This window comes from Acyrthosiphon pisum, chromosome A2 (assembly GCF_005508785.2).
Source record: "Acyrthosiphon pisum isolate AL4f chromosome A2, pea_aphid_22Mar2018_4r6ur, whole genome shotgun sequence".
Classification (NCBI taxonomy): domain Eukaryota; kingdom Metazoa; phylum Arthropoda; class Insecta; order Hemiptera; family Aphididae; genus Acyrthosiphon; species Acyrthosiphon pisum.
The window spans coordinates 80,764,455-80,791,628 of NC_042495.1; the positions used below are offsets into that span (position 1 = coordinate 80,764,455).

At 33.0% G+C, this 27,174-nt stretch overlaps 1 protein-coding gene across 2 annotated transcripts in view; it reads right to left on the reverse strand.

Moving 5' to 3' along the window:
* Positions 1-2,049: 2,049 nt before the first annotated feature.
* LOC100160822 (diencephalon/mesencephalon homeobox protein 1) overlaps positions 2,050-27,174 on the reverse strand; it is a 98,686-nt gene continuing 73,561 nt past the window's right edge. For both annotated transcript variants that reach the window (XM_029490295.1, XM_016803497.2), the window contains exons 5-6: positions 5,285-5,459; positions 2,050-4,130 (exon numbers count right to left, since the gene is read on the reverse strand). In XM_029490295.1, the coding sequence (XP_029346155.1) occupies positions 3,334-4,130; positions 5,285-5,459 (972 nt within the window). In that variant the 3' untranslated portion in view covers positions 2,050-3,333. The remainder of the gene's footprint in view (positions 4,131-5,284; positions 5,460-27,174) is intronic.

The following is a 27,174-nucleotide window of genomic DNA, read 5'->3' on the forward strand; positions in this document are numbered from 1 at the left end:
GTTTCCATGAAAATGTTTTTTAAAAAAATATGATTAAAATGTTTTGTTAATATTTTTTACAAAATATTTTTCAAAAGTGAACTTCTTGGCCAAAAAATATAAATAAAATATTTCCTTATTATTTACGCAACTTTTTCAAATATTTTGACAACTATATTGTTTTCCTGAAAATATTTATACCATAGTTGGGAAATATTAAAATACCGTGTGGGCGGTTTTCACCGATTTACCGACAACTGTTGATAAATTGGTATATAATACCAAAATAATACCTATTGTCCTATTATATGTTGAAAATATGTACTTAGAATTTTAATGGCCCGCGAAAAATTTTCAGATTCCTAATGTGGCCCTCCAAAAATATTAATTGGTGACCCCTGATGTACAGTATAAAAATTACTAATTATGTTAATATTATGATAGATTGAATGAACCTAGTAAGTTATGTATATTAGACAGTAGGTGGTATACCTATATGCTATAGGTATTTCAGGAATATACAGTCTTTCAAAATGTTTTAAGGCTAATTTAAAATATGATTCTCACTTTCATAATTTACAAACGTTGAATAAACGATAGTAATATTAGAATGATTAGTTTTTATTAAAAATAGAATTTTTTTTTTCTTTTTAAAACAAAGATTTTTGAGTACTTAAGTAAATGTAAATACCTAATAATAATAAAATTATTAAAATAATATAATAAATTAAACTGTGCAATAAAAATCGTTTTTATTTTCTAGACTTTAAAGTTTAATATGTTTCACTGTTTCAGTATACATAATATATAAAACATGGATATCTAAATGACGGAACCAGTTAAGTATAGTTTACGTATCCATATCATGTAATTACGCAAAGTGCAAGAACCACGCGGTTTCAATTCGTGAAATGGATGCAATCGTATTGTCACGCGTTTCGTGTTTTCACGAAACATAATATATAATGATGCAATATAAGGATTAGACATATCCATATGGGTCAGTGGCTGTAAAATGATTTTGTGATGTGAGAGGGGGATGGCTGATTATTTAACATGCGTACTATTTGATCATTCAAAATATAATTTATATTATCATATATATTTTTTAAAAATGCTATGGATCATCGATTAGGCCGCCACTGGTTCGGCCGCCACTGTTTATATGGGTATTATGGCAGTATTGCTTAGATACATATTATTATGTATAACCGTTAGAATTCACAACGCACACGCGTCATGTTAATATTAGCACAATAATTCATTTTTATAATACATAATATGTATATATAATTAGTATACTCATTTTCACCAAACAAATTATATTTCAAATGATTATGAATGATAAAAACATTAGTATCCGTAATTTTTATGTCAGTAGTTTAGTATCAATATAATATAAATCTAAAATGTAGTATTATTATAGCTTTAAACATAAAATGTCCTATTCGGAATATATTAAACATAATACAATTTTTTTACCGTATAGAGCACATTCTCCTATAAAATACGGTACTAAAAATGAATATGAAAGTACACATGAGATCAAAAAAAAAAAAAAAAATATGGACAAAAATCAAAACGGAGTATAGAAAATTATTACAATAATACGATATTGTTAGTATTTACTACGGGTATAATGAGAAAAAAGGACGTATATGGGGTAGGTGGTTTATTGTAACAAGCATAATTAATATAATATTCTTACTGTCTAAAATGCGCAATAAAATGTAGTCTTTCGAGCTAAGAAAAGTTGATTTATACAAGAAAATGTAAAAAAAAGAAACAAAAAATTACGAATTATTGCACGTACGTATGGGTATAATAAATATAAATTTTAAATAACAACACACGATAAATTATCTTTACAAAATATGTATACAAATATTATAGAGACTGCGCGCATGTACATATTATAATATACTTAATAGTTTTCGCTACACAAATTTAAATCAATATTATATAATATATAATATAATATACCTAAAAGTAATAATACAATAGATACAAAAAAAAAGTTTATTATTCAATATTTTTAAATAATAATAATGACAATATAATATAGCGAACAAACACGTTTCGATGAATAGTATTAATTTATTATTATATCTACATATTATGGTTTTAACTTTTAAACCGACCATCTGGGGGTTTTGTTTAAAAAAAATGTCCAAAACCTGAAATAAATCTGTCGATCGTCGTTACTAATAATTACATAATATTGTAATATGTGGGGAACGGTATAGTGCGACCAGGCAAAGATATATTTTGGGAACTTTTATTCGACAAAGATGAGCTGATGACCTATTTTATGGTATACCCCTTCTCACAACACATACATATATAATATAAAAACATCGCCCATAGTTTGTTTAATATTATAAGGTTGACTAAGTTATAACATTATGAGTATTCGGTGATTGGTGGTTTGGGGGGAGGGGGCTTAGATGTATTTATATTGGAAATTGTGTAGATGTCGGTTTAGCGTGGCTTATACCCCTTATCTCATATTACTTTCGAGTGTGTGCGCCTCCACGGTTCGTTGCAATTACGCCGATGGTCGATCAAATATTATAATATATTATTGTTATGTATTTTTTTGAGTTAATTATTCGGAAAATGAGGTTATTTTTAGGTGGTTTTTTTGGGGGGGAAGGGTTCTGTTTGGATCACGTGTCAATAAGTGGCGAGGATTTGTAACTAAAAACCCGGGTGGTCAACCATCCAGGAACTAGCAACACCGGCCGATGCTTGACCTCAGAACACGTTAGTGACTGAGGCAAACTACTGGACCACACCACGGCACTATTATTATACATTGTCTGACCGTTGGGCAGGGGACTCATTGGATATTCGAAAATATATTATAAACAAAAAGATGTTTGGCAAACGCTTGATTACACGATCCTGACGATGATCATCATAATATAGGTACCTACTACCTACTGATAAACCATTACTGTGCGAGGTAATAATATACCTACAACAGCCGACACCCACATAATAATTATTCTAAAACTGCATTTTTCGAGCTTACAACCAGCTTTTACAACCAACATTCGGCTTAGAAGGTTCTAATGGGTTACTTGCATTTGTCTGGTATATAACGCGATATAGGTCATCACTCACCCGCTAAACGAAAAACCCTGCTGCAACTGCAATAAAATTGCAACCTACACGCGTCTTCATTGCGTTATAGCGCTCCCCGACATGTCTGCATTTTACGCGCGACTACTCTAAATAATTATAATATTAATTTATTTAATAATAATATTATTATGTACACAATAATAATAATAAAAATAATAATATGATACAATATATAATATGTTTTTCAGTATGACGCAATGGCGATTAGAACATCGACGACGACGTGTCGGAAGACGTGACCATTATGTCGGAGCCGACCGCCTGTTGCTGTTGGTGGTGGTTCACGCCCCTCACGTTGTTGGCGTTGGCGTCGCAGTCGGCCAGCATTTGGCTACCGCCGGACGACGCCATGGCCACGTCGGCGGCCGCCGCGGCGGCTGCGGCCACGGCCACCGCGGTTGCGGCGTTCCGGCTGCGGATCCCGCCGGCGTTGTTGTTGACCAACATGAGCGCGTCCGCCGACAGGCTGAGTATCTTAGCGCTGTGCTCCTGCGCCTTTGCCCTGAGGCACGCGATGCTGTTGTTCCGGAACTCTTCTGAGTCCTGCGCCCGGTTGGCGGCCAGCTGCATGACGGCCGCGTGGTGTTGCTCCATCTGCGACTGTATCTCTTGCTGGATCCGTCGGTGAGCTTCAGCGTTGGCCGCGCACTGCTGCTGTTGCTGTTGCTGCTGCTGCTGTTGCTGTCGATCTTGCGCGACCGCAGCGTCTTGTTGTTGTTGTTGTTGTTGTTGTTGTTGTTGTTGTTGTTGTTGCTGCTGCTGTTGCTGTTGCTGCTGCTGCTGTTGGTGCTGTTGGTGCCGCTGCGGCGACGACATGTCTGTCGCCGTCTCCGGACTCGTCCTGGCCGGCCTCTTGCAGGGGTGGTTCTCCTCGTCATCGTCCTCGTCATCCTCTTCGTCGTCCTCGTCTTCGTCCTTGTCGCTCTTTTGGCTAGCACCGCTGCACACGGTGTTATCATCTTTCAGCTGGTCCGCTGCCTCGATCGACTTGCGGTGCATGCCTAAAACATTCAGGGTTACGAGTTAATTTTGACGGTCATTGAGAAGTACGGGTTATATATATAATATATACTTTCATTTTTATGATTTCAGGAAAAAGTGTTTTTACGAATATAAATTTCAATTTTAAAATTTTTTACGTTATCTATGACGTACGGGTGTTTGTCACGTATCTATATGATATTCAGTCTTTATAGTATAATTATATATACCTCTATACCTATCTAGCTAGGTACCTATTTTGCTTTGTACGAAAACGAATAGTTTTTCATTTTGAATACCAAACTGATATTGGTTTAGTGTGGAATTAGATACAAAACGTTTTCCGTTTTCTTCAAAAATTATGTCATTACATAGGTAATATAAATACTATCATTAAAAGAACGTTACTAAAATTCATTATTTTCATTATATTATTCGTAATATGCTTATAAGTATGACACATTTGATGAAATTTAAAAATGTATTGGAATCAAGATTTTAAATAATATAGATAGGTACCTACATGTAGTACCTTGGTACTTATGATAAATCAGCGTGGATTAGAATATATATTTAACTGTATTGTAATCAAGTATTAAAAGAAAATATAAACCATTCCTATAGTATCTATAACTTTGAAAAGAATAAACCATCAAATTGTAAAAGCAATTTGTCATTTCGTATACATAATATTACAGTGTAACATTGATGCACCATCTCATCGTTCTACCATAACAAAACCAACCATTTTAAAAGGAGAAAACATATCAATGCATAACGTACACGCGTATATTATTATATTTTGGTATTTAAGGTTCTTTTTTTTTTAATAAATTTTAACATTGGTAGAAATATAATAGAATTTGCATGTTTAATGGAGTGGTGCGAGATGTTGAGGAATTAATACAATAATGCACTAAAAGGCGTGAAAGTAAAGTGCATGCCATGGAGTATAAACCATCGGCCATTACGCTGGTAAAACAATGGCACTGTGATGGGAAACGAATCCTTAACAATGGACATTGTGCTAATTCATGAAGCTCATTTCGGTGTTCCCGTGGCAACCAATTTCCCGAACATTATAATGAGAATAATAATATAATATAAAATAGCGGGAGAAAAAGAGTGACGGAGACAGCAGTAGTTGTTGTATTACGCGGTAATAGGTACTTACCGAGCAACCAGGGCGCGACGCATTCATTCTCCTTTGCACTTTTCAGGATAGTCTCCGGCAGTGGTAATGAATGTCTGACCATAGCACCGTAGAGTCCATATTCGGCCATTATCGTGCTTCTTCCCCAACACTTTTCGGTTTTTCGCCACTTGGCTCGCCGGTTCTGGAACCAGACCTGCACGGAACAAAAAACATTTCGGGTTATTATATGGGTATATATACCACGGGTAGAGTATGTCGTCGTCCCACAAGTTGACAATTGTGTACTTGATAAAAAAATAAAGGAAATACAACGTAATAGGTACGGGAAAATCTTGTCTCAGCGCTCAATATAATATATATATTGTGTTCCCGCAGGGAACCACAAAAAAACTCTCACTTTCTTGTTGTTATTATATTATGAAAATAAAATGTATTCCTAACAAATATTTTTGTTGATAAAAAAAATATGTACCTATATACATTTCGTGTTTGTTTGAAATACATATATAATGTAAACTGCGATTTTTATGGTATTCGAGTTTAAATATATACACGTTACAACACAAGATGTAAAACTAGGTAAGTACCTATAACTATAATGAATAATTATATGAATCCATTGGTTTATTTTTGAAATAAAAAAGGTATAATTGGTTATACATTTATAATCGTATATAATATATTATAATGTCATGATACAAATTCTAATTCTATTCAATTTTCCGTGATTTTAGGAAATATGTAGGTACAAATTAATAATTATATTATTTTTAAATTGATAACTTTTAATGATTATAATACGTATACCTATTGTATATCAGTAAATATTATATTTAACATAATAATTTGATACATATTCCTATTTTCAATAATATTATATCTTTTGACTAGTATGGCCAGCTATTAGCTATAAGGCTATACCTACTACTCATAATAAGTGCGTAACTGTGACTTCAATATAATAATATAGGTAGGTTATAAATTATTATTGTACGCTACTATAAACTAATAGTACTATACACTAATATTCCAGTATAGGTATAAATTAATAAATTATATTACAAACGATGTATAACTATACAATATATTAGTATCGCTATTGAAATTATAATTATTTGAGTTCTCGTTTTGAATTTGATTAAGCCGGCAGAGAACGAGACCTGTATACCAATATATAGACACGGTAAAAATACAGTAGTATTGAATTGATTCAATGGTTTAACTTTGACAAGATAAAAACTAATATACCACCGCACTAATCACGATGACGTTGATCAATGTAAGAAATGATCATATTTTTACTAAGTAGACGGTATATTCAATATCATATAATACGTTATACACGAATAAAAAGATTACGAAATAATGATTGAATTTTATTTGCTTGCAGATAACGGTATAACTTATTAACAAGGTAATATAATATAATTAATCATACAGCCCAGATGTGTTACCTACGATGAATTTTAAAATATTGTTTTGGCTCGAACAAAAATCGAACCTATCTTTGAAAATAATTGCCGGAAACGAATGTAAACCAATTATGTAGGACCTACAGTATTAGCGCACATCGACTAATCGTTGTAGATGCCACGACGATAGTCATGCGACGTGATCGTTCGTCCCGTTACACGCCGAAATCGGAGTGGTCCTTAGTATCATATAATGTTATAATATATGCGCTTATTTTATTAATATTAATAATACGACGACAGTGACTATGCCGCCGCGTATAGAGCGCAGTTGGCCGTGTCGCAGATTAAATCGGCCGGTCGTTATATATAATAAACGTCACGGTGTGAAATGGCAATAATTTCCACGAGAATCTACCCTCCGACCCCAACCCCAGCGACCCCCACAACCACCGGCGGCATCGCGGGCAAGTTATTAGAAATTCATTGGCGGTGGCGGAGCGATAGTTTTGATGGTCGGGGTAGTGGAAGGGGTGGTTGGAGAACTGCTGCTAATCGAAGCACACCCCGCGGAATTCGACTTTATATATTATATTATTATCGTCGTGTGTTTTTCGGCAAAACCTCCCCGTCATCCTGTACGTATAACACACTCACGCACACACACACACATTTTCACGTATTTAATATCATATATATATATATATATATATATCTGTGCGCGTGTGTCCGCTTGTATGTGGGTTTGTGCTGGTGGGTGGGTGTGTATGCGTAAGAGGGTAGACGATAATGCGCCGGGGGTAATCCGATTATGACGTTTCGTCGTCGAGTTAATTGAATCGGCGTGAAACGCACACGCGGGATTGGGGGGGGGGGTGTATGGCCGTGGACGATCTAGGCTGCAGCGATGTCTTGGGCGGCGAGTAGAGGGGGTTAATAATAAAGTACAAATGGAAATATTTCCGAAAACTAATTATAATTTTTTGTCGTCAAAGCACATTCTTTTCCTCCCCCCGAAACTTTGCCCCACTGGTGAGTTTCGAAACGGCGGCAGGCTCAAAATATAATATATTATGGCTGGACATATTGTATTATTATATATATACGCGTATGCGCATTACGTGGTATATTTACTATAATAATAATATAGTCTCTGCTGTAGAAAGTTGTAAAATATCGATTCCTAGTGATGGTTAATGACCGTTGATCAAAATAATATATCATATACCTAAACAAAACACTTAAACATTCGTTAAAGGTGTCGTAAGACACATCGATTTGAATATATTTTGATCAAAGGTGTGTAGGTATAATATGATTGCAAAAGCCAAACGATTAAATGCATAATAATATTATCGGTTTGTCATAATTAATAAATTATAATAATAATAATTAATAAGTATGAGGTCGACCTGGTTCGATGATTATCAAAACCGAATAAAGGATACTAATACTAATTACAAAATGTGTATGACAGAGTAGGTGAACTGTGCACTGTGACTACAGGGGGCGTCGAGAGTGTTGGTCAAGGGAGCTTAGGGTCGACATAGAAAAAAAAAATATATAATGATTATGATGACGACAATGATGATAATATGACGACTGCCCATTATGATGGCGTAACGGTAATGAAAACGATCAATATAATATTATACATTCACATAGATAATAATATAATATAAACATTATATTTTTGTCATTATAATAATATATTATGGATCCGTCGTTGTATATATGACGTTGTTAAGAGATGCAGAGAAGGCGCTTATGGCATATAAAAAAGTTTAATCATCTGCCGCACTACAGACAGACACTTTTTTTGTTATTTTTTATTTATTTTTATTTTGTTTGGCCAACATTTAATAGTTGGGGAATTTTTGGTGAGCACTTATTGGGTTGGTGCTTAGATGGGTACTTAAGTTTTAAAAAAAAATTACGCCATAGACGTATACATAGATAAATAGACAATTCATTACAATTGGAAAAAAAAACATACTATAAATTATAATCTAAAAATGTTAAGGCATATTTCTATGTTTCGGATAACGGCATGCACAACACTATGCATAATAATATTATAATAGTATTTATAATATATTATTTCGTTTGGGTTTATGAATCTATATAAATAATCGACATGCATCGTCGTTGTGAGCGATTTAGACATCGGAGAGATAATTCACAACAGCTCTACTGCAGTGTATTTATGTCATTTATAAAATCACTGTTTATTTTTTTTTTTTTGTCAGTTTGGCAGTTTGCACTATATTATAGTTTTGGGATTTTAGCGTAGCTAACAAAGCGGGCAAGGGGTGAAATAATGTTTGGTCTCAGTCTACTTTTGCGTATTGCAGTTGTGTTTACCGACACGAGTTGTACACAACTCGACCCACTTGAAACGGACGATACGGTAAATATAATCCGACTGGTAGAACTGAACAATAATAATATAATAATATATTATGCGGTCAAAAATTCCTACAATGACCAAAACTTTTGTGTAACAAACTCTCCAACAACATTGTACCTATTGTTTGCCATATTGACGTATAAGCCACTACAGTTATTAATACACTTAATGCGATTCATGTACTGCGCTTGTGTACGCATATCTAGCTACCTTTATTTTCTATATGACTTGACTTTTAACTGCAGCTCGTCTGGAAAAAGTTTTATATTTTAAAGGTAATAAAGTTGACCTATACCTATCAACAGAAGTACAGAATAGTTTGGGTACACATTATGATAGTAGTTTGATAATAATATCATTTGCATTTATTGTAGTATAATTAAACTGTATTTACTGAGAAACTGAAAAACAAATTTATCCATAGAAATATTATAATTATTATAGTTATTCGGAAAGATTCTAAGGAAATTTGATTTTCTGTGAATAACATTTTCAATTTCGTTTTTATTTTGAATCAGTATGTTTTTTTTTTTTGTAATAGGTAGAAACTTATAATAAAATTACATTTGTAAAGCAATGTAAAGGAATAGGTAATAAACTATTTATTTTAAAATTACAGGAAACTTCCATATAACGAAGTACCACAGAGAACAAAAAATAAATTCGTAATATAGAGAAATTCATTAAATATAATTTACGCACGATTAACAATGAAGGTCATGGTTTTCAAAAATAATTCATTAAACAGAAAATGTCGTTAAATGGAAGTTCGTTATATGGAAGTTTCGCTGTATTTACCCATAAGTGAGGTAGAATGTGAAATGATAAAGCGGGGAAGGCATGTTGACTCTACATATCTACAGATATTTGTTTTAAATATTTATAAATAATTAACTATTTGTTTAGTATTAAATAAACAATAATTAGAAAAAACTATTGTGCTATCAAATATGAAATTAAAAAAAAAAGTTACCTTTAATTAATATAATATATACTAATTAATAATATAATATGTTATTAAAGGTATAATTATTGGCTCACAATGTTGTATTATTACTAACAAAACAAGCTTTTAAGTGATAATCATTTTGTTTTCATTTTATTTCGCCGCAAGTGAACTTATTTTTGCTGCGATTAAACAAAAGGACCCTCTTCTATTGACGCAGACAACGACTATCGTCTGATGAAGTGATTTCTGGTTTAGGTAAAATGTGAGCGCGTGAGCGTGTGTTTTCACCCTCGAGGAATTTATTTGAAAGGTTTTTTTTGTTTTGTTCAAAAAAGGTTAAGAAATGCCAACGAAAGGTTTTCTTTTTTCTCTATCCTTTTATAATCGCGTAGAAGAATATAAATGGACGCGCCTGAGCAATGAAATAACGACTAATACAGTAATACGATGAATGACGCTCGTTGGTTTGTATAGTAGGTATATAAGTAATCGTGAAAAATTATACGTTTTGGTTATTGGATTAAGTTTGGTAAGGTGTAAGTATTACTCTATGATTTTTATGTATTATCATAAGCAAGATTGTACAATTGACATCTAATTTTGTATAATAGCAAACATTTTTTAATTACATAAAGATTCTAATTATTTTTAATGTTACACTAATATTCAATTCATAAAAATGTCGTATGTCATTACCATTATTTTGTATTAAAAACAAATTCAGTTTTGAATATTTAAAATGAGTGGTTTCCATGACCTCAATATTAAAATTGTTCATTCTATTGATAATTACGTGTTCGTAAGACCATTAAATAGATTATTAAAATTATAGCAATAATAAATTTAAAATTTTATGTTAAAAAAAATCGTAATACTGGTACTTATACAATGTAAGTATTATTATTTGACCAATAATGATAGATATTATAATAGACAATAGTTTGATGCGTTATTATTATTTAAAACAATGTATATTGTATATAGTATATAGCTGGTATAATATTATACTATACATTTTATACCTACAAATTGCAAAATTAAGTCCTTTAATAAATATAGTGACTTAGTATACTTATTGCCGTCCCCTGCCGTCGGATTTTAAAATATATATCTCTATTATCTCTTCCTATATCAGATTGCAGGTGACTCAAATGTTCACAATAGAATACCCCGAGTATACTGACTTATGCGCGTGATTTAAAATCCTATTTTTAGTACCTATTAAATAATAATTTTAGTTTGATAAGCGTGTAAATCATCTTCTCATGCTTTTGTATGATTGGAGTTACGACCCCAACAGATATTAGCACTATATTATACTATGATAATATGCACTAATTGTGCACTGATATTTATACTTTATAAAATGTATAGGAACGTTCGTCGTTGGACCGTGGTGATGATTAATTTGAGGTAAACTCCGACGGCGACTTACCTAGATATGATAATATATATATGGATGCACATCGTATGGCAGTGGTAGCTGACCAGAGGGGTTAGGAGAGGGATGGCGATGCGGACGAAGAGGAGTGGTCTTTCAGCACACACTAGCTTATGGTGCATATATTATATACACACACATAACAGTATAATATATATATATATAGATACGTAAACGTTCGCGTGTACAGATGAGGAATGCCAATACCGCGGGTCGCACATACCGTCCGGCGGACCGGCCGTTTCTATAAGGGTCATTAATTTTGTTTGAGAACTCGGTAAGTGGAGGATTAACGAATTAGCGGGCGGCATTATGTGCGCCGGCACGGAAAAGGGCGTCCGCGAACGTAATTTATGGGCATCCGGGAAAAGTCAATTATCCGCTCGCCGAACACCGCGCGCGCACATTCTTGGGACGCCCGCCGGTGCCCGCGCCGCGTCCCCGCCCCCCGGCGATATTATGTTCCGCCCGCGTGTACAGTCGGCATTCGCCTATCCGCCCGCAAAAGAAGAAGAAGGAGGACGACGACGACGCGGAGTAGTAGCAGGAGAGAGTGAAAGAGTGAGATAGAGAGAGTGAGAGAGAGACAGTGACAGAGACAGAGAGTGAGTGAGATAAAGCGCGTGCGTGAGTAAGAAGAAGAGAAAAAATAGTTCTTTTCGGCGGTGGTGACTACGACAAAGACCGATTTAATAAAACCGTTCACGGACCGACCGGCAATATATATATACATATAATGTATATATGTATGTAAGCTTTTTTTTCACTCCGTGCCCACAGATTCCTTTTGTCGTCGCTGGCAGCATATGTTTTCCTTTTTCTCTTTTCTCCACGTCCGCCGCAAATGTCATCTAGTATTTTTTTCTGTTAGTCCAATACGTGCCCTTTTGCCTTATTCAAAACCAGACCAACAGGAATCGATTTTCCTACTTAAATAATTTATATAGGTTGTCGTTGAACTACAGCCGGCGATACGCGTTATTTATATACAGTAGCCTAAGCCTAACACGCATTATCATTATATACATTTGAATTTTTTTTTACAGGCTGGACGTACACTCATAAATATATATATATATATATATATATATGACGTATTTGGTTAAATAAGTATAGTGAACGACATGGACATGCAGAGGTGTATTTAGTCTATCTTCAGCAGTGGGGGGGGGGGGGGCAAACACCCACACACACGATTTTTTCTCTAATACCACTCGCGCCCAAAAATATGTAGGTACGTTGAAAAAATACATAGATTTTTTAAAATATTTGAGCCTTGATAAACGCAAATTTTATACTTGGGAAGTTTGATTTATTTAAATTTGCATGATATGATAAACAGCTGATAAATCATATTATACTTTTCACACTATGTAATATCACACAAAATACAGATCCAAGGGAAGGGGGTAATCTCCCCATCGCGCGTGTACCACTAAAATACGTCCCCGATATGGAATAAGATTACTTAATAATCTTAAATGATTGCACAGTATATATATATATATATCAACGAAAACCGAGTGTTGACTGTATTGATATTGGATGGAGCAAATTAATGTGTAAGTACGCGTACGATTTTCAGATATCCTTTCAATGCATTAACGTTCCAGTAGGGACGTCTTTATCTTAACACCCTTCATTTATTTACGGCGTATATAGCTGTCGAGGTCTATTGACGAGTGAATAACAAATGCAATTTAAGAGATAAATACGAACGGTATTAATGGTTTTCACTTTTGCGTGACAATAGCCACACAAACAATAGCCGAACGAGAATAATAAGTAGGTATACATATAATATACTATATCATGTATATATCGCATAAGTCCTGGACACTTAAACATAATATATATTTCATAGGGTTCCTGCGTCATTTTTAGGTCCTATAGGAGTTCTAATTAAGAGACGACGATGGAATGCAATACGCGGAAACCTAATTTTTATACGAGTGCGAATATAGAATATAATATTAAAACGGTTTTAAGAGTGTTCGTATAATGCGTATTATACCAATATAATCAAATTTATGGTTGTATATACCAAATAAAAAAAAAACTATGTTAGCCTCTGTGATAATATTATATAAAGAGTATCCCTATATAATACGTACATTGTTAATTTTGCATCTTTTATATAATATTACGTGCATAGACATCTATGTGGTAGAAATCCATTATAATATTACGCCTGTTATTTAATTTTAATCACGTTTGTATTTCATCGTTATGTTATTAACGCGACGGCAATTATTAATCAGTTCATCAGCGCGGGACGTGGTGCGGTGGTCATTGGGGTCACTTATTGCGGGGTAGAATCCTGCAGGGTATATCTGCAACGACGAGCCGTAGTTGACCCGATTAGTTAACAATGTGCTTTGAACAGAGACATCGGGGCTTTGCGGGATATGTCTGCGGATCAATCTTCGGCAGGTATTTTAGAGGATTAGCCCTCCTCAATGTGGTTAATTTGGAATCGATCGGAGCACCGAATAACTCACAATATTATTGTACTTACAGGTTCCTTGAATTGTGGTTGCGTGAGGTATAATATTATCATCATGGACCGCTGGTGTAAAATTAACGATTTGAAATTGAAACGTCAATTTATTTATTATTGTTCAAATTAATTTTTTCTATTAAAAATTTAATATTATTAGTATAAATCGTATTATACACTTATTTTTTATACATTTTTTTTGTTAAATAATTCACATAAATTATCAGTTGGTTCCAAGATATTATTCATTGTTCTAGTATAATAATTATTAATGCATGTTATAAACTATCTCACGAAAAACCACGGCTAACCCAATATTTATTTTATCTATGAGTAAAGTGTCGATAAATTTAGTATTTTTCTCTCCAAAGTCCAAATTATACATCATTCATGCGTAACTTGATAGTTGTCATATATTTAAGTGGAAGCCCTTCGATCTTTCGTCTAGTATTTTCAGGATATTTATAGTACAAGTCACCTATTTACGTGTTAAAAATTGTATCCTGCTCACTGGTGGTGGTAGAAATGTAGGTATCTCAAACTTGCGGTTGTCTTTTACTGGCTTTATTTTTTGATAGAAGTTGTTTTCATACATGTTAAGCCTTCACATATTTCATTATTGTGATAACTGGTCATTTTATGATCATCACTTGGATGTTTTTGTATCAATAGATTATAAACGTATATATTATCATAGTAATAAATTCAACAGCGCGTGCGGTTTTTTCCGCATTTTTAAAACGTGTTATTTGCAATAATTGTGCATTGCACTATCAATATCAATTTATGTGCCATATGTATTATAATATTTTTAGTCGCGTATTTAGGTGTATTGCAGCGACGGTGGAGTTTACCTATATATTAATATAGTGTGTTGAATACTTCAAAGGGGAATTCATGATTTGCGGGTACGCGGACGTCGTCGTCGGAAAAACACGGCCGTTCACTGTACGAAACAAATAAGATAGAGAAACAAAAAACACATAAAAAACTAACGAAAAAAAACGAACGAACAACCGGCGGACCGACGTGGTACAGTGGAGAAAAATGAGAGTATATCGTCGTGGTGGTATAGTGGGTGGTGGATGTTTTCGGGGGGAGGGGCTGTGACCCGAGTCGAAAGAGAAAAGGATGCGTAATATATATATACAATGTATGTTATACATGTATATATTGTGTATGAAAAAACGGGGAAAAAAAAATAATAAATAAATAGTGGCTGAGAGGAGGGGGCTGGGGGAAAAAAACGGGAGGAGGTTTATGGTATTAAACGTATAAACATGATAAACGGGTAGTTTAGATGCTCAGCGGTCCGTGGTTTGGCGTCCGTAATCGAATTATCTGTTGTCGAGGCGCATGTCCCGTCCACCGCCACCGACGCCGTCGTCGCCCGAAACTTTGTTAAGTCGATATGTGTGCGTGCCGCACAGCCATCGGGGCCGACAAATTATTGATATTTATCGTTCGCGTTACACCCACAAGCACGTCGTTATAATAATATAACGTAAAATATATATACCGAACCGTCGTCGGCCGTGCGGTCCGGCGGTGAGGGGTTGGAGGTGGGTGTGGAGGTTGAGCGAGTATATATATGCAGGGAGAGAGACAGAGAGTCAGAGAGATAGAGAAAGAGAGAGAGAGGTGTAGAAAGAACACGAGAAACAAACGCGAATTTATTGCTCGTGCGGGTTTTGATTTAGCAATATAATATACATAATAATATTATTATTATATTATTATGCGTTTATACATGGCGTGTAAGCGACTACAGTGCAATTTCCACTCGCCCCGACGGCGCGACTTTAATTAAATCTCGTTCGAAATAAACTCCTCTTCCCCCTCGCACACCCTCCCTCTACACAAGCGTATATAGTATATGATATATACGCAAACTGCTACTTGCCAGTACCTATATAATATCACAATATTATAAAATACGTATATAAATTCTGCTGTGATATTTCTACTGACGTAGGCAACCCAATATCTACTACAAAAGGTATATCATGGTTGGTATTATATTATATTGTACATATATTATTATCATAAAATAATGTGATGTGTTCGGCGTTTGATAGTTCGTGCAAATATGATATCATAACACCGAGATATTATTATACTCAATTATGACTTTAACGTAAAGGTGGGTAGCTGCAGTGGGTGTAACCTTCGTGATGACTTTACCCGCAGTAGGTTTCGGTTCGTCAGAATAAATATAATTAAGCCGTCAGTACTCTAACCGCGGTATTATTTGACCTTACTTTTTTGGAGGCGTAAAAAAATGCACGATATGAATGTTAATTCAATTTGACGAGAAACGAACACAGTAAAAATAAAATATGTTAATTTATTAAATTACATAGTTTTAAACAGACTTTTTATAAGTATCGCTATAGGTATTACTTTATAACATGTCTCGTTTTCCTTTTAGTAATCAATCAAACTTTTACGAAATATGTTAAATTAATTTAAAATAATTTTTTTTTGTCATAAACATTATTATTTATTTACTACGTTTTACAGCTTATACATTTTATCTGTTATTGAAATATTTATAATCTATTATTGCATACAATGTTCTGTATATATAATCCGTATAAAATCTGACCTGTTGCGCTCCCAGAAAAGTGGTTAAAATTCCAATTAAAATGTCTCTTTAACCGATCAAGTTACACAGCAATGAAAATTCAAAATAGTGTCGTTTGTCGGATAAGTCGTCAAGATGATTGTTTTTATTGTTCTATATATTTTATACCTACAGTATGCATACAATAAATATTGATATTTAATTGATTTTATTGTGTCTGTATAGTGTATAGAGAACATGCGTAGAGTTTTATTTATAAATTAAATGTCCGACTAATACATAATTTAAAATTGAAATAAAAACAGGTGTACCTATTGTGGGTTGAGATTTTATTTCCTAACCCTTCAATTTTTAGATTAAAAACACATTGTTAAGTGTTAAAAATAGTTGAAGACATTAGGAAAACGTCCAAATGCCGTTTATTTATCATGCAAGACAAACGCAAGTACACATCAGAATCATTTAACGTCAATAATTGGATGGGTCGTTTAAATCCCAGTGTTCGAATCGTCATTGCTATATTTTAATTTAAACCAAACGCATATCTTCATAAAGATATATTATTATAGTTATCATGGATTTCTTAAGTCAGATGGTTCAAGTTTAAAATTCAAAACCTGCTAAACACTGATGTATAATGTTATTTTAGTTATATAGTGAGGCAATTTTACGCTCAAAATTTGAATTACTGAATGTTTCAATGAAATCTGGATGAGTGCTAAGAAAATACAAAAAAAAATTGTGGCTTTTTTTTTTAGTAGTTTTATAATAATATCTGATCGCATTTAAATACCAAAAGTATACAAGATACTGTAAAAAAGATAATACTGCTGCAAGTACAGGTACGTTTCTTGTTTCTGGTTAGCTAAAGTAATTTCAATTTTTGTTTATCGTATCTATTGTATTATTTGCGAAATTATTACAAAGACAAACGTATCTTCTATATATTATAATATACTCCATTATATATTATTATACTTCACGCAAAAAAGTTTGGTAATGGAACTGTACTATATCATTGTGCTCACCGCACGCACAAACATACAAACATACAAACTCACACATTAGAGCCCATCACGATATAATGTAACAGTACGAGCCTCGTGTCTTCGCTACTGGTCCCGTTGTTGCAGGGGTGAGTGTTAACCCTTTTTGGCGAGGGCAATAATTTCGTTTCACCAGCTGTTTAATGTGTGTAATGTGTTTGCCACGAGGGTGTTTGCAATTTGTTACGACGTCCTGCATGTGCGAGTGTGTATATGCTAGTAGTGAGTATAATATACATACATATAGGTATATATAGAAATAGAGAGAGATAGGGTTTCCGGGCAAGAGTGTACATATAGATATATATTATGTATGTATACGTCTAAATGAAAAGACATATTATATTTTAAGACGGCGCACTACTCCGCTATATAAATACCTGAACGCATTCTTGGTCTTAAGGTCGGTCCAACAGTCGCCGTTTTATAAGCTATGATGTGAATTTATGTCGTCTAAACGACAATGGTTATAAAGTGCCACGTCAGATGATAATAAAGCGTCAGTGAGCGGTAAAAACCTATTCCTGCGACAACTATTATACAGTTTTCAGCGTACTTACATATATGTGTAAATGTGTCATTATTGCATATTATAATATAATATATTTAATGCGAATTTGGTGACTTCGGTTGTCAGTTTGTGACAATAGTTTTGAAGACATATTTTTTATCAGTTTCTAGCTGTACTACCTGCAAGCATTCCCCAAGAGGATAAATAAAACCACTATATAAATAAATGACCTTTTTTTCTTACGTGTGTAACAAAAAATTTCAGGTTACAGAAATAAACAAATATATACGGTTATGATTTTAATATTATTTTTAGTGGGAACCTAATAGCTATCCTGAAATAAGTGGCTCAATAAGTGGCTCACCTTGCCTCTTATTTATTTTAACTGCTGTTACCCGTGGCTTCTATTTTGTAATGCTCTTGCCAAAAAATATGTGTACAAGTTGGTGGCAATTGGTCAAAAACTATGGATTTACGTGGTATGCGTAATTTAGATACAACCTGACTAACAATATCTGCAGTATTAGCCAACTATCTATTATAATCCATCTGTCTATCGTTTCCGTTTCTCTTCAGTTGAAATATTCTCAATTTGTTGTTTTTTGTCAAACTAGGTTAAGTGTTTTTTAGTATATAATATATGTATAACAGTTGTCACTCAATTTTATATTAATTATAAAGAATAGCTTTATTAACCTAAATTACGAAATATAATACAATACAGAAAATTATAATCAATCGTAATAATTAATAACTAATTTATTATCTGTGACCTGCAATGGTCACATTAAAATAAAAATAATATTCAATTTTCGTGAGCGGAAACAAAATTCAAATGTGAGCCACCCTTAGGGATCTGTTATAATATGTGGGTCGAATACTGAAGCTATAAAACCCTCTCGGTTTTGAGGAATCTATATTCATGCAACTTTCAATGAAAACAGTCCAGTATAGTAGGTATTTGGGCTCACGATTGAGGACAAATAAACAAACACTCATTTTTTTTATACTATACAGATAACACACATAATACCTATCGTCTATTAATTACTATTATTTAAATATAATATAGACATGCAAGATTGCAAGATGCACGAGTTAAGATATTATAATAATATAATATTATAGAACTGTACCGGTGCAACGGTTGCAACGACTTTAGATTATTCTCACACGCCAACTTTGCGAGTACACGATAAATAATAATTAATGTCTGGTCACGAAAATGTATATATTTTAACACTTATTACATAATAGTATAATGCGGATGGTCTACACGTGTAGTACAATAATATTCGTATTATAGCCCATAATACTATACTTTGTTCAATGGTCCCTTGAGTCGTATTCGCGCTGCAATAATGGAAAACTATATTATTACGTTACTATAATACTGCAACAGTGTATATACAACATCCCTTCACCACCATCGACTGTATATGTACTATATTATTATATAACATGCTTTATATATATATAAATTAACTGAATATATTATAGTATATAATATATAGTATGTGTATGTGTGTTCTTCTGACGGGTCAACGCAGCCGATGGCCCCTATCGCAGCAGTTATACATTTTTTTAACGATCGCCAGAGGGTTGAATAATTGTTAATTTTATTAACTTTTCCTCTCCCGTGTATATGGTACACCGTTTCCATTTGTTACGAACGATTTGTCTCAGTTGAATTAATTTTAGAACAAAAACACACATCGGAAACGCATCAGTGTAATGCCACGCGGCAGTATTTTGGGGTGCGCGCTCACTCGCGTTTCGAACAACAATTGCATTAGGTTATACACGTCGGTCATGTACAACTCGAAACGGCGAAATATACCATGGATTTTTTTCGAGTGCTACATTTTATAATATCCGTCAAACGCGCTCATTTTGAAGGACCTTGGTATAAATGCATTTCTCGTGAGATTACGATATTATATACGAACAAAAGAAATACCCTATAATAATTACCCTAAGTTTGTGTAAATAGCTATATTATAAGCTGGACTTATCGAGACAAACTTAATTTTTTTATTTAAGTTTGATATAGATACAAATTATATAATAATATAACATTTAAAATATTATAATTTGGGCCATAAAAACATTTGAATAATACAGGCAGATACCGCAGCATTAATTTAAGACATGTAATAAATAAATTTATAGTTTTTCTCGAAGGAAAAATCACAAAAAATAAAAATATGTTGTACATTCTGAGTAGACCGATATGCATGTTGTATTGGTTTTACAATGTTGTGTGAAATAACAAAAATAATTTTAGGATAAATCGTTTTCATACTTTTGAATTAGGTACTAGTGTAGGTGTTATGGTTATTTAATGCGTTGTAGGAAAAATTATGTTGAATGCAATTTATCTATTTAAGTTTAAACTTTGACAAAATTCGTCAAAGTCATGAAATTGTACAAATTATTTAATACCTAAGAAATAAAAATTCATAACATTTTAAAAGCTAAGGTTTGACATATTTATACAATAAGTTCCTCATCGATTTGTTCTAATATGTAATAATATACCAATTTCAAAATTTCAAAAATACTAATGCACGATTTTTGTTATAGACATTTCAACTTCATATTTTCACAAAATTGGTTAAATAATCAATAATCAAAAAATATTTTTTTAAAGTACATATTTATTTTATTCAAAAAATTTAATTCGTTGTAACCTGAAACTTTTTGCTACTGCGTTTATTATTATTTACTATACTTAATGAAATGTTCAAAATATATTTTAGGTTAATTTTTTGTTTACCACGGGCGTTTTACGGTACGTCGGTAATGGGCTATAAGTTAACAACAGCTTTAGTGATATATTATCAAATATTTATATTAATACAATATGTATGCGATTTGTTTTTGAAAAAAATGAATTCAACCTACGAGCTATGTAGAAAAAAGTAGAAACATAAATTAATAATAGTAATATAAATATATTGGAAATAAAATATCTCGAGAATATACAGGCTGATTTCTGTCAGTATTATATTATTTATTATTATATTTTATTTTTAATAATAAATAATAAGACGCACAATTTTTTTTTATGTATATAAATATGTATAGTATAATATTTTTCGTAATTTAATACCTAGCATTCGGGGAAAAAAATCAGATAATTTTTGGCACGTAACGTTTGAAAAATTAGATTATATTATTAAAAAATGTATCTACTTATAGAAAAACTACGACCAAAAACCAACGATAACATATTCGTTTTCATAATGTGCACAGACAATGTATACGTATATAAGTATATAACTATAGTTAAAATGTGCGGACGTGGAAACATTGTGAAAATTTAAAGAACGTTCCGAAAATATACATCAAAGCGTATATAGCGTGGGTATACCGCTCGTTAATTTGTAGCGCCCTAATACCCCATATAATTGCGCCTATGAGCGTGATAATAGTGTATAATATAATACTATACAACTAGCAGTTTACTATACCAAAACATATACAGTGTCTCTAAATGCGATTATCGCGCCCTGTTTCTCTCAACCATTGGATTTAACGACGTCGGGAAAAAAAATTATCACTACTTATTTTGTATAGGTACTGTAATATGTACGAGTGTGTTGTTTATCTAGTTGTACGAGTGAAAAAATAATATATACGGTTAAAATAAATATTGTTAAATAATATTATTATCAAAATACTTTATATAGGTGTACAAACTGGATGGTATTGTAATATTTCCTACTGCAAACAATAATCATCATGAAAACGGGCTATATAATATATTATGTAAACATAAGTCTGTCACAATTTATGAGAATACAGTGTGATACGTCTAACGTAAGACATTCTGATATAGTATTTTAGAGAACATTAACTTTTTAAAAATATGTGTTTTATTGTTTAGAATTTTAGAATGACAAGATTATATTACATTTTTAATTTCATAATCCAAGGCACAATCTTATTCAGATTATTTCTATAAAAATCAGATTTCGAATAAATAGTTGATTAGTAATAAATTATAATTACTAAATGTTTAAACGAGAGGAGTAGTAGACCCTCATTTTGCGGGGTCCCGGTCCCACTTTTCCCATCCACTCTGCTCTTCAAAATTGTAAATACTTAGGTACCTATTGTTCTTAAACTACTAATCCATAATTCTATTTTTATATATCGAAGTATATTTGGAATGAGTAATTAAAAATGTATGTTGTCATTAAAAAAGTAAAAATTAAAAAAGCCGATAACGATGTGAGCTACCCATAGGGGTTGAAAAAATAAGCTTTAAACACGCTCCAAGTTTCAAGGAAGCTATTGATGTAATTTTTATTTACAACGGTCTTGTATAGTTTTCGAGCTTATTAATTATGTATACACAGTACACACAGACCAACATCTACTTTCATATATTTAGATAGATATTGTGGTAGGTTGTAGGTACGTAACGCATAGACAGTATTATAATGAATGGCACTGTACTATATCGTTTCGTTTCCTCTCGGGCAGACAGTTGTCGAGATTTTCGGGGTGACTGCGAAACTAACGAAAATTGCTCACGACCTCCAACATCCAACTACAGCCTGCAGCGGCGGACAGTGATCGCACGCGCTTACACCGCGGTCGCCTAATTACTTGTATGATGATAATAATAATAATAATAGTATTATTATTATTTAACACAATATGATATTATAATACCTACGTAAACCGGCGACGGTGGATAGAGCACGCGCACGGATAGTATTATTATTATTATTATTATTATTATTTTAACAAGAGCTAACGTATATAATATTACACTGTAGCACGTATTCGCGAACAACACTACGGCGACGTATTCGATAATGAAACGTTTCGTTATTGTTATTCGCACCACGCACGCGACAAATTACGCGAAATATAATAACACATTTTTTTCGCCGTCGGGTGCCTATATCGTTTACGACGACGACCCGAAGTCCCGAGGCCGGTCCCGACGACAGCGTAACGATAGCCGCGAGCCCTCCCGTCGAGAATTTCGAGCGTCGTGCGCGTGCGGTCCGCAAACCCATCACCCACCCACCCGCACCGACTGACCGACCGACCGACCGACCAACCGACAGACAGACCGACAGACGGACCGACCGACCGACCGAGTCGGTTACACGGTACGATGATTCGCGCGCGCGTAATAATTTGTAACAAACCCGCGCGCGCGGTATTTATTCGCAATTATATCGGACCCCCGGCGGGAAGCCGCCGCCTGGACGCGTGCGTGTCGTCCGCGGCGCCGTGAGAAAACCGTCTCGTTTCGGCGTTGACGCAATAACAATGACGATGATAATAACATGTAATAACGATACTGTTTTTTTTCCTTTCTTCCCCGACCGTGTTATTATAATATTATATTATTATATACATAATAAAATGTATAATGTTCGCCGTGTTCCAAAATTAACGAGCTGAAAAAAAGACGACCGACGACGACCAGATGCGCGAACATCGTCGTCGTAACTGCAACACGCGCGCATTAACATTAAACTAATAATACAAATAATAATAATAATATAATATATTTTTTGTACTGCACAAATGATAACAATATAATATATGACATCGCGATACGACAAAGATATTATACAATAAAATGGTATGATGGTATATATACTTACAACTATATATTTTGTTATCGTATTATATTATTATAATGATGTGCTTGTAAGAGGGAAACGATTTTATATATTTTAGTTTTACAGTTGTATACACCTACTGCCTACGCAGATACACACAAATATACGACAGAATGGTGCAAATTCATCTCACAAAATATTATTAATATTCCTCATTATATACATATAGTATGAGTTTGACCAATATAGGTACCTTAATAATTATAATATCTCTACGTATAATAATGGTTCGTAAAACGTTTTCAACTCGTCTGCTACAAATTATAAAACTGTAGGTACATGTGTGTATAATAAACACAGTGGTGGTTTTAATAAGGGCAATCACTTTCCCACTCGGGATTTGCTTAATTCGCCTTTAAAAAATATGCAGATATCAAAAAATATTAATAATATTAATTAAAGTAATATTATTAACAGTAAATATTATAACATTTTAAACATGACGGTTTAATAAAACATTAAGTACCCATGATATTGGATAGTATCCGGGAAAAGAAAGAAAACAATTTCTTTTGCATAATTTTATGTACTTATGGTAATAAATACGGGGTGAACTTGGGATGAGTATAGGTCTCCTCCCTTGTAATTTTGTAAACATCGCTAATGCACTTATGTATGTTTAAAGTTATAATATAACACCTACAGCAACGTGGACGATTATTGCGACGTAATAGTATTATAAGTCATAACTCATGAGCATAACTATACGATTCGACAGAATAATTCGGTATTGGTTATTATTTTACTTTGGGAAAGAAAACTTTTGTGTTTACATATTATTTTATTTTTGGTGTCAACTAGTTGTCTCCCAAAATATGCATATTGAGAGACAAAATAGTCTCCCAAAATATGCATATTCATATGAACGAATTGCCTCCCATCCTTATCCTAAATAAAACAAAAAAAGTTAATGGGAGGCTTGTTATGCCTCCAATGATCGGGTAGTTCTCAATTATATATGTACGAGTTTCCTCTCAAAAATGTTCACACTATATATACCTAATGTAGATTCTTCCCACATATAGAATTTAAGTAAGAGTCTAAGTTTTAACTCAAAGAAAAACTTTTTACCAAAATGGTTGAGAATAATGTAACGTAAAACGTAAATGTCGAACATTTTATAATTTTAGATTTTGAGTGGAACGATGAATGTATTGATTTTACAATGATGTGTGTTTTTTATTTTTTTTTTTATTTTGTTTTTGTGTCTGTTATCACCTTTTAGGACAGTAACACTGCTTGGATTTTCTTCAACAGTACCTTTTCTGATAGGAAAGTGAATCTAGTTGGTACTTTGGGGGGTCAAAAATTTTTCCAATAGTTTTCAAAAGCGCAGTGAAAAACAAAAGAAAAATTAAGGAAAAACGGGAATTTTTACGCAAAATCTGTTTTCGAGAAAATTGATTTTGGTTTTTGGTGTAACTTTAAAACGAATGACTGTAGATACATGACATTTTCACTGGTTGTCTATATTTCCGTTTTCTAATAATTTGACTCTTTTTGAGCTGTTTACGGACATTGTAAGTTTTCAGTTTTTTTAGTTTTTTTTTTCTATAAATATCAATAAAGTTTTATCTGTTGGGCCAAAAAGTGTAAAAATTGAATACAAGGCTCCTGATATATTGTTACAATAGCAGTTGAAAAATAACAAAAATACATAGGCACAATTTTTTTTTATAAGCATTTAAAGATCGAATTTTGACAAAATTTATCGGATAACATATCGGTAAACAATCAACGATTAAAACGAATAACAATTAACGTACCAATAAATGATAAAAAAAAAAGGATAACGGATAACGACACGCAGAAACGATAAACGATTGAAACATAAAATTGCCTGGAAAAAAAAATATTAATAAAATTATAACTATCACTAAAATAATATATATTATGGTTATTTTTGTAATATTATATTTTTCAATCACTCAGTTTTGTGTGGGAAACAAGCTATATCCATCAAATAACGCTAAACGCTTCATAACGTTTAAGTGTTTAAAACGTTTAAACGCTTAAGTTGAATAACGTTTAAAATTTTAAATTATATATAACGTTAAACAGTCATTCGATCATAACGTTTAATATCCATATAACGGTAAACGGTATTATTATTTTTGATTTAAGCCCTGCTTTTTTTCAGTATGAAGTTTATTTTAAATATATTATTTGTGCCTTGGAAGAAACTGGTGTACTATAACGAACGGCACAAACTTACTTCGCCGACTGGAGACTACTAAAACAACAAGTAATTATTGCCTACATCCGCTCAACCATAAATAACAAGCGGAGGATTTGTTCGGAAATTTTGAGACGCATTCATAGATACGTCGTGTATATCATTATGTCACGCGTGGGCGAGGTAACTATGGTTACAATTTGTTCAAAAGTTTAAATTTAGTAAATTATTGGAGGTGGTTATTTGTATAACCCTCTATTTGTAAAAGAAGTGTATTACAAATGATTTTTACCATAAAAATAACATAATTCAACTAAAGAGGCAGAAGCTGATATCTGCCAAAATATCGATTTCGATGTTTTTATGATATATGAAAGTAATAGGTCAATATTTTATTGTGGCAAAATATGATATCAGTGGGACAATTAGTTTTATTAAGCATTTTTATAAGCATTATAAAAATTGACTATCTACACGGAACACACAATAATTTTTTTTAAAAACGTTCTCCTGAAAAGTTACGATTTTGCACATATCAGCTTCTGCCTCTTCAGTGCAGTATTATCACACTAAAAGTATATTATCAAGGAGTATCGATCTATAGTATTTTATAAAATTAGAAATTATTATAAAATTCAGAAGATAATAAATATGATTTAAGATGTGCTATCCCTTACCTAATTATGGCCACTTGGCGCTTATTAATGAAGGGTTACGTGCTCTAGTTCAAGGGCCTACTATCCTATAGAAAATTAAGTCAGTGTGCCAGTGAGCCTCTGGTAATGGATTTGTCAAATTTTTATTCAACATAAAAAACACACATAATTGTAATGTAGTACATTCTATTAGGAATTTAAATTACCTAGTCTGAAAGAGTTATTTGAGGTGCGTTACCCCAGCACCCGTACTTTCAAAATCACGAATTGTAATCACGCAGTATTATGTACTTTATTTTGTACAATTTTGTACAACCAAAATTAAATTTTGTACAACACTCAAACCCCCCCAAAATCCAAATTCATCTTACGGGTTCTGCGGTAACGTTACCCCAGCATCCGGGTCAGCTATTTTTCACGAATTTCAATTTTAAACAGTACAGTATTATGTACTTTATTTTGTACAATTTTCTACAACCAAAATTAAATTTTGTACACACTCAAACCCCCCCAAAATCCAAATTCATTCTTACGGGTGCTGCGGTAACGTTACCCCAGCACCC